Raw genomic sequence first — 10,017 nt, 5'->3', positions numbered from 1 at the left:
GGTTGCAGCAAAACTCAGTGGTTATTCTTATCTCAGTGTAAATACCTCAGCTTTACTCACCTTAATTTGTAATCCTAACAGGTCTTGATTAAATGCCACTGCTGCTGAGGGATGCCCTTCCTCACAGTGCCCCTGGAGCCCAGCAGAGCACTGACCTGATGTTCTCCCTGGCCTGACAGTCCCACAAGTTTCAGTGTTGTCTCCTGGCTGCATCAGCAGGGACATCAGCAGCCCAGCTGGAATGCAAATCATCTTTGAGAACCCTTTTAAATAGAACCACAATCACAGAAGCACAGGATGGGTCAGGTTGGAAAGGACCACAGTGGAGCATCTGGTACAGTCTCCCTGCTCCAGCAGGGCCATCCCAGAGGACAGGATTGTGTCTAGACAGCTCTGGAATATCCCCAGTGAGGGAGACTCCTCATCCTCTCTGGGCAATCTGTCAGGGCTCAGTCACTGCACAGTTCCAGTCCTTCACAGGCTCCAAGTTGAGCCTAGTAAATACCAGAAGTTGCTGGTCATGTTGTTCAGTGGTGGTCAGAGAAAACCCTGGACTTGTGATGTTTTAAAATCTCTACCTCTTAGTGTAGATAAACTGGGAAATGTGAGGCTCACAAGACATTTGGCAGGGAAGTCTTCAGAGACTTTCCCTAAAACCACAGGTCCCAAGATTGTGTGAGTATGGCTAGAAAGATCTCTATCTCCTCACTCTAAGCCTCCTGATTTAATCCCTATTTCCTATTAATTTTTAATGCATTAATATTCATTCCATAATTAATAATTAATTCATATTTCCATCCACTATTTTTCTATTTGTTTCTGTTTATTTTTTGTGTGTTTCTTCATTTTTGCAACATTCATTTTTTCCTTTTGAGTTTTTTCATTCTTCCTGTTCATATTATCTTGAATTTTGTCATTTGGAGTCTTTTCCTTTCATTTATCTTTGGGTTTGGCAGTATAATTCACTTTATGATGATGTTTCCCCCAGTATGTCTGCCCAAATGCCTCTTCTTCATTCTTCAGGGTCTCTTTGCTGTCCCCAGGGGTGAAAAAGGGCTGGAAATTCAGGAGAAAACTGCTACTGAATGCCAGTGGAGGAGAAGTTAGGCCAAACACATCCCACAGGAGCTTGGTAACTTCACAGCAGGCATCCACAAGCAGATGTGGAAGAGGGGAGAGGTTGAGCATCCTGCCCCCCTGGCCACAGACTGAGGAAGCAGACTCTGGACAATGGACTCATTTCTTCCCACTGGCCTCACCACAAATCCCACTCCTTTTACTCACGGTTTCCCCAGGTTTACAGAAAGATAAACAATCTGATTTTTTCAGTAGCATTCCAGTGCAACAAACAATTGAGTGAAGATTTAAATCGTATTTCAATTCACTGCAAAAATATGCACTCTGTGTGGCTTTTCACCAGCTCAATTTGATTCCCACAAAATATTTTGATCCTGCAATTTACCAATTTTTAGAACTTTGTTCTTCTTGAATCTCAGGGCCAGAATTTGCCTATGCAGTGGGAATGCAGCTACATTTTAGAGGCAGGCTCGTTCTGTGACTGCAGCCTTCATTTTATATGCCAGCTAGCACCATCTACCCAGATCAGAGTCTTTAGAATTACATCCCACCAAGGAAACATCACCATGCAGTGAGTGACACAACCAAATTCACTAAAGGAATAAAAGCAAGGCAAGTAAATTTAGGTCAAGGTGAGTTTATTGTCCATACAGCATACCTAATCCCGCCAAAACACTTTTCTTAGAACCATCTTTAAACTAGTCAAAACAATAGGTTATTAATAAAAATGACAACACTGAACAAAGACCTTTTAAAAGGCAATCAGAGTCTTATCCATCAAAAACAACCTCATGTACTTTCTAAATACTTTTGTTTACACTGATGTCTACTACCACACTTTCTAGCATCCCCTGACCACATAAACATCCACACCTCTTAAAGAGCACATTTGTGAGAGAATAACGTTGACTTGATATGGCATCACACTCAATAAAGCAAAAAAAAAAAAAAAAAAAAAAAAACCAAAAAAACCTAAAACAAAACCCAAAAAAGTTTGAGAACAGAAACTGTGCAACCAAGAGTGATTTCTGAGGTACATGAGAACATGGTAATAAACATAGTGGAAAAAATCCAGTGGCCAGGTAGTTTGCTGAGTAATTAAGAGCTGTCCAATTACTCAAGCATAAATCATAGACATTGAATTAGTTGGACGTGGGATTAATTGGTATTTTTCTCTTTCACAAGCATGTTAGCATGTTGGAAATACAAATAAATACATTATGAGGTGCTCCTACACTACAGTAACAGGAAGGAGGAGAAGACCATCAAAGTACCATCAATAGGAAGCTGAGAGAGAAACGCTTTTAGCAACTGTACCAATCCTTTGGCACTTGGGAAGGCAGAATCAGCAACACATCATCTATTCTTTTTTAATTAATCAATTGGGAGGTTTACAATTTCTACAGTCCAGGGGGGGGAAATCTCACACCTCATTTGCAGTAACAACACTTCCTTTAACATCTGTTAAAAGAGAGTACTAGGCAGTCATTTTATTCTGAAAGCTACTGTGAAAGCACTCAAGTTGTAGGGTTTGCAGCTTTCAAACATACAGTACGCTGTAACCAGAGGGTTGGCACTTGCTGAGCATGTCACTGCAGCCAAGGTCACTCCTCATCCTGGTGGGGACACACACAGACCCACCAGGACCCTGCGGAGACTGGGAATGCTGAATGGTGCTGCCCCTCCCAGCACAGCTCACCCCCACCCTGCTGCGGAGCAGCTGACCATAGAGGTGGCCCTCAGCCCCTGTCCCTTCAGTTCTGCAGAGGGGTGACACTGTGGGATCACCCCAGTGATCCACAGCAGGGATCATCCCCGTGATCCACAGCAGGGATCATCCTTGTGATCCACAGCAGGGATCATCCCTGTGTTCCACGGCAGGGACCACCCCTGTGATCCACAGCAGGGATCACCCCTGTGATCCACAGCAGGAATCACCCCAGTGATCCACAGCAGGGATCATCCCTGTGATCCACAGCAGGGACCACCCCTGTGATCCACGGCAGGGATCATCCCTGTGATCCACAGCAGGGATCATCCCTGTGATCCACAGCAGGAATCACCAGTGATCCTCTGCAGGGATCATTCCTGTGATCCCATGGCTGCTGTGGGACTGGGGTGTGAGGGAGGCTGGATGAAGAGCAGGGGCAGGCACCCTAAACACAGGTCCTGCCTACACCTGGCCTATGGCACGGAGCCAATCACACCAACATGAGGGACACAGTGCCAGTGCTTGGAGAGGTCACCCCACCATCAGGATCCGCTGGCACAGCTCCCCATGAAGCCACAGGGCAGGGCTGCCAAGGAATGATCTGATCTGACCTGATCTGATCTGATCTGCGTGTGGCTCCACAGTCTTGTTTCTATAACATCAGCTACGTTTTTCCTCCAGAACAGAGACACCGCCGCAGAATTCCGGGTGCTCCCAACGCAGAACGTCGAGGCGGGAGGTGAAGCCAAGGCTGTGCTCAGCAGCAGCTTTGGGGAGAACAGACCTGCTCACCAGTGGAGAGTCAATGCATTTTTTCCACTATGAAAAAGATACCAGAGACCAAAAAGGAGCCAGTGCCCCGCCTCGGCTGCTTGCAACCTCTCCCGGGCGGGCCCCGGGGCAACCAAACTGTCACTGTGTGAGGTATTGTGAAAATGGGAATCATTTCTTGTCCAGCAAACCTGAGGTAAGTATACCATCTTTGCAGGATGTGATCAGGAAGGAAGGAGATTTAAAAAAAAAAAGGAAGAAGAAAGGAGGAAAAAATAAAATAAAATAAAAAAAAATAATCATGAACACGCTATTAGGGGAAAAAAAACCTGTACAGGGCATTTCCAGTAAATCAAAGAACTCATCATATCTCCACTTAACCATCTACTTCAGGATTTGAAATTTAAGCAGTAAAATAATATATTATAAAAATGTTTATAAAATAGCAGCACACTCAGTGAAACAATACAGCTAAGTACTGTTAATGTGAATAAGAATGAAACAAATCATAGCTTCTTAGCAGCGCAAAAAAAAAAAAACCAAAACCAAAAAACCCCCCAAAACCAAAAAAACAACAAAACCTTAGAACCTTACTCCATTTTCTACCCTCATCTAGCCAAATAGGCTGAGTCCATACATATAATATTCTTCGAAGTAGCATGTTCTTTCTGGATTTTTGTGTTAAAAATGCGAACATTAACATTTCAACCAACAGCTTCATATTGGATATCTGCAAACTGTTAATACAATTGTGCAAAAAAAAAAAAAACCAAACAAAAAACAAACCAAAACAAAAAAAAAATAGAACCAAAAAAACCAAAAGTTGCTCCAACTCCTTTGCCATCTAAATGCCTCTTCGTTACAGGTGGAGCAGGAAAATAAATTCAAGTACACCGAATACACCTTTGTAATAAAACTCCAAGTCGCGCACCTCGATGTTTACCACCATGGCTGTTGCACCAGCAATTTTCTTTCCTTGTCCATAGATAAACATGCAGGTGGTATTAAGATCCTTCTGTGACACTGAACAATACAGATGGTCAGGCTTTTCTCAGGAATGTCATGACAGGAATGTCATCTGAAGCGGGTGTTGGTATTTCCAGCAACACCACAGCTAACCAAGTACACCAGATACTGGAAAATATTGACTATAAAAAGCTATACAAAGCCTTGCTTTTGTGACTTCTTTCTTTTTTTTTTCTTTTTTATTTTTTTTCTCTTTTTTTTTGTTTTTGTTTTTGTTTTTCTTTCCTCGGCAAAATTGTCATAAACCATCTCATTTAATCCCTTAGGAACAATTTTCAAAGTGCTTTTCGAATGAAATGGTTTACAAAAACGCTCACTGTGGATCAATAAAATTAATGAAATGCTGAAAAAGTGTGCGGGGGGAGTGGGGGGAAAGAGAGATGAGGAAGCAAAGCCTCATCTTCTTTAACACAGTGAGGGGCTATTACAAAGGAAGATGAACAGAGCATCATTTAAATGTCTTTGTGGCCAAGCTAAGAAGCTGCCAGACGTTATCATGGACGTGAAGCATTAGCACTGTAAAGGAATATAATGCTTTTCCTAGATGATCCACCACATCTTGCAATCCAAAGGTTGGAGGTGGCCTGCCCAGCCAACTGGTCAGGATTAATGCGTGCATTCCCCCCACTGACCGTGAACACTTGGGAACTTTGGCTCGGCCCACGGCTGGGTAAAAGGAATTGCCCTCATGCCAAAGATGCTGCTGTGTTTAGAATGAACCATTTCGGAAGGAAAAGTAGATAAAAAGTCAAGAGGGGCAGAGGGGAAGTTGGGAAAAAAAAAAAAAAAGAAAAATAAATCAACTGAAAAAAAAAGCCCAAAAGACACCTGCTCTTCTGGCTGGTAAAATAAAGCATCTTCTTTCTTAGGTAGCAGCTACCACAGACAGCAAGAGTAAACAAAACTAACATACAGAGATCCAACAAACACTTCTGACTAATAACAGAGGTGACAGATCAGCAAATCTCTTCTGCATTCAAAATGGTTCAATTGCTTCAGGGATCTTTTCCCACTTTGCCCTAAACCCCTTATTCTATTGCTTTGCAATCTAGTCAAGCCATAAAATCGCACACACGATTCCTTTCTTAAATCTAAAAAAGGGGTGTATGCACTAGTTCATAATACACAGACAAGTATACTCTACTTTGTTCCCACAAATGCAGGCTTACATTGATCTAGCTACTTTGTATGCTTTTATAAGCATTTAATATCACTGATACATAATCAAATAGCAATTACCAAATATATCGTGGGATTCCCTTCTGTAGAACATCACAGGCACCAAACGCTTTTTTTTTTTCATTATTCAGTTTTTGTACTTTTTTTTTTTGTTTTTCTTTATACCTAAAAGAGCTTTAAATATGTTCTATGTGGGAGCAGATTAAAAAAAAATTTCACTCTAAAAATAATAACAAAAATAAAGGGTCTGGGGGAGCAAGCGTGACTTGGTGTGCCGATGTCCTCACAGGTTGATGTCTCTCACATCTGTGGGAGTGCTGGCCTGGTCCAGTTCATCCACTGTCTTGGAGGGGTTGCTCTGCTGCTGCTGCTGCCGGACTTGCTGCAGGCTGTTCACGAGCACCGCCTCGATCTGTTCCTGACAAGCTTTAAGGCAGTCCTAGAGAAAAGAAAGCAAATTGTTCTATTAGTAAAGATAAAGGTGGTTATTTTTTCCTTACTGAGCTAGTAGAAGTTGGAAGAGCATCAGTCAGGTATTTCCAAGAAGTGGCTGCTCTGACACAAATCAACCTTGAATTACCAGAGTTAATCACTGTGTACAAACCCCCTGGGTCAACCACTATTCATGCTGTATTTATTAGCCTCTAAATCTTAATATTTTACTGGTCTTTGATTGTAGAACCATTTAGGTTGGAAAAGACCTCTGCGATCATCCAGTCCAACTTTTGAGCAAATACCACCTTGACAACCAGAGCACTGAGTGCCATGTCCCATAATTTTCTGAACATAAAACCAGTTCCCAGAGACCACTGCATTGAAAACTACAGAACATTCAGGGGAACAGTAGGGTACAGTACAGCAACATAAATATGGGAGCCTGTCCATTAGGAGTCCCACAATAAACATGAAGTATAAATACAGAAATAAATGTGAAGGATTCACCCCATTTAAACCTGACACAATGAAGAAGACGACTATTAAAGTACTTACAGGATGTTCCACACTCTTGATAATACACTGGAAGACCAAATAATGTGGTCATTTAACCAGAAAAAAAATTGTGAGAAAACCTTGACAAACCCTGAGTTATAGGAGAAATTTAAAAATAAAACCCAAGCTGTGACTGCATGAACACAATGCCAGCCACGTTCATTGTGCTGGCACTGGGAGTATCAATCCAACACTGTGCAGGGGGACACGTGGTGCTTCAAGAAATGGCATTTTCTAAAGGCAGCCCTGAGGAGTCCTTCTGGAAAAGGCACTAATACTGTAAACTTCCTGTGGCTTCAGCCTGCCTAAGAGCTGGGTGTCTCCAGAAGTCTTCAGGGAATAGAGGAACACAAGGTTTGGTAGGAGGATTTTCACAGCACAGTGCTTTAACCAGAGCCCTCAGAGCATCTGGCTGGGGTGGTGAGACTGAGCATCACCATTCCCACTGTCAGGCACGGGAGCTGAAGAACAGAACACAACACTGACCTCCACAGGGCTCCACAGGCACTTGGCATCCTACTTGGGAATACAACTGCAACACTGAGGAGCTGGGCCCTGACCAACACATCCCTTTTTCTACACAGTACCTGGTTATTGGAGAGAGTTTGAAATATTTATACATGGAGGATTGATTTGTCATCCCAGCTGGACTGGGCAAACACATCCAGTGAAGAGGATCTGCTCCGCTGGCCACGCTGATGTTTGTGATGGGCACAATTAGCTCCAGTGGGTAATGAACACCCATTTTTCTTGGCTACCAGCCAGCAGCTGCTGGCTGCAAAATCCTGTCCTCAGATAAAGAAAATCCCCCATTATCAGCTGGGGAGGGCTTTAGGTCCATTGTAAGCATTCACCTGTGTGTAAGAGGGCAATGACAACAAATCACTGTGTGGGTCAAGGCATTTTCAAGTGTGGGGGCACCAGTTTGGAGACTCTTGTTACAGACAACACTCGTAATGTGCTTTTTTGGGTTGTAAGAACCTCTTACTTTAAAGCGGTTTCAAAGTACTGTGTCCTTCTGAAAACAAGCCAGATTTTTTTAAGCAGCTTCAGTCTGAAAAGCTTAATGAGGCAATTTCCTTGCAGGCAGGCTTGGGGAAGGAAGGGTGGTGACAGGCGGAACATGTGGCTCGAGCATTTGGAGTCAGTTTTGTCTGTTCCTAAACACCCTCATGTATGGTCATTTACACCATCACTGTACAAACTTCTGATGAGTAGTGTGATGATTCATTTCAGGTATGAAGAGGCTGAAATCTCCAGGTAACCCTATAGAGAAATGGGTCATTTCTGGTGTCTTCATTTTGTACATAAAATCTATAAAGTGGCCTCGACTGGAATTTTCACATAGATTTTGTTTCATATGGGAATCCACAAGCCACTGTGTATTATTTCTCTGGTCTACACATTTTGAGCTTAAAACCACTGAATTCTTTAAAACAAAGAAAGCTACAGTAAAAATGACCAGCACACTGCATTCAGCATGAAATAGTTTTCAAAAAAAGTGTTGCTATTTGCATACTAAAGCTCCTTGGATGTTAAATCTCTCAGTGAAACGAAAAAACCCTAATTTAGAGTACCTTATCAGCCCAGCTGTCACAGCATCATTAGGCAAGTAAGTGGCTTTATTGTATAGATGATGGCATTGCTGGAACTTTCTGTCAATCCCATATTAAGGGACACGATACAAACAACTACTAAAAACCCATCAGGACAAACAGCCTAGCCTTCCCATGACACATATTTTTAACTCCTCCAAGATTCATGGGGATTTGTTGCATGTGTATATATTTTACTGGTGGATTTTCATTTTTCAAGTTCTAGATGGCTCTGACAACAGAGAATTAAGTTTTAAGAACATATCAAAGGAAAAAACCCCATGAATTACATTATTTTCAACAAATCTTCCTTGAAAGAACACTGTAATGCACTGCAGTATGACCCCAGATTTTGCAATACAAGGACTAGGCTATTCCTTCAGAATACTGCAGGGTTTGCCTTTGTTGTTTTTATAAAAAACTTTTTTAAGTGTGTGTCACATGGATTAACTTCCCCATTCTTCTATATGGTCTAGTAGTTTTAATGATTAAAATAGTTCTGGTACTTTCCATTCCATAGTTTTATTTATACTTCAGCATGTACAGAACTAAAAAGGCAATTAACTTTGGGTTTTCTTTTCTTTTTTTTTTTCATTCTGAAACTCTTTCATCCCCAGGTGATTTTACTAGCGCATTTGAAAAGTATTTGAAGGAGAAGAAAAGCTCTCCTGTGTCTGGTGAGGGGTAGCCTCATGGCTGTGATGGAAATGGGGGCAGTGAAAATAACTGGAAGGAGGAATCAGCAGCTCTATGGCATGAGCTACTTATTCAAGTCAATAATCATTAAAGATTTCAATTTCCATTCATGACAATCTTGAAAGAAAGCACAAGCCCTAGGGAAGATTCTGCAGAATATTACACATCATTTACTTTCTTGAACTTTTCAACACTTCTGTGGTATATGTATGTCCTATACTGGCCCCCAGCTTCCAGCTTTAAACTGGCATTTATGGTTCATTGGCAAGCTATGAGGGAAGGCCTCCCACTCAACCCAACTCAACCAACAGGCTCTTGCTTTGCACTGCCCAAAACCCCAAAGCTGGGAATACTAAAAAAGTCCTCTGGCATTTTTGTATTGAAGAGTGGTTAGTTTTCCACATACTTATTAATTACTTCACAAATTAGTGTTAAGGCCCTCAATCTCTTCTTATTTCTTAAAACTAACTGCAAAAAGAAAATCAGAAAAGGACATTTTTAGGTGCAGGATCTGGTTTGATAAATGGAAAGGATGCTGGAGATACCCAAAATGACAGTACTGTTCATTGGTCATGTACGCATTGCTTGGATAATCTAAGAAAGCAGCAATCAGACATGCATTAAAGAGTTGGATTTACATAAATTCCAGCGTGGAACATGTCATCTGTACTCCTACACACAAAAGCTGGCTGGATTCCTCCACTGGTTCACATTTAAGCCCCAATTCAGACCTCTCCAAAGCACATGCTTCATTGTTGACATAAACAGGGATTCCTTCCCAAAGTGGGGCCTTTGTGTGCTGAGCGCTGGCCTTTACCTCACTGACCTTCTCCAAAGCAAGAGCCTGGAAAGCTGCTGTGAGAATATCTTATCCATTTACTGTATTTCCAGTGATCTCACATCTCATGGATGCAGTTAAAAAACAGAACTATTTTCCCTCCTGAATGGATGTTTTTGCTACTGTAACAAAGA

General features: G+C 41.9%; 1 protein-coding gene across 1 annotated transcript in view; it reads right to left on the bottom strand.

Annotated features, from left to right (window-relative positions):
- Positions 1 to 1,844: 1,844 nt before the first annotated feature.
- Positions 1,845 to 10,017, bottom strand: part of CCND2 (cyclin D2) — a 29,682-nt gene continuing 21,509 nt past the window's right edge. The window contains exon 5 of the mRNA XM_054281872.1: positions 1,845 to 6,203. Within this exon, the coding sequence (XP_054137847.1) occupies positions 6,048 to 6,203 (156 nt within the window). The 3' untranslated portion in view covers positions 1,845 to 6,047. The remainder of the gene's footprint in view (positions 6,204 to 10,017) is intronic.

This window comes from Melozone crissalis, unplaced genomic scaffold (assembly GCF_028551555.1).
Source record: "Melozone crissalis strain CALT ecotype California unplaced genomic scaffold, PUWL_Pcris_2 ptg000033l_1, whole genome shotgun sequence".
NCBI lineage: Eukaryota > Metazoa > Chordata > Aves > Passeriformes > Passerellidae > Melozone > Melozone crissalis.
This window is presented reverse-complemented; position numbering and strand designations above follow the sequence as displayed.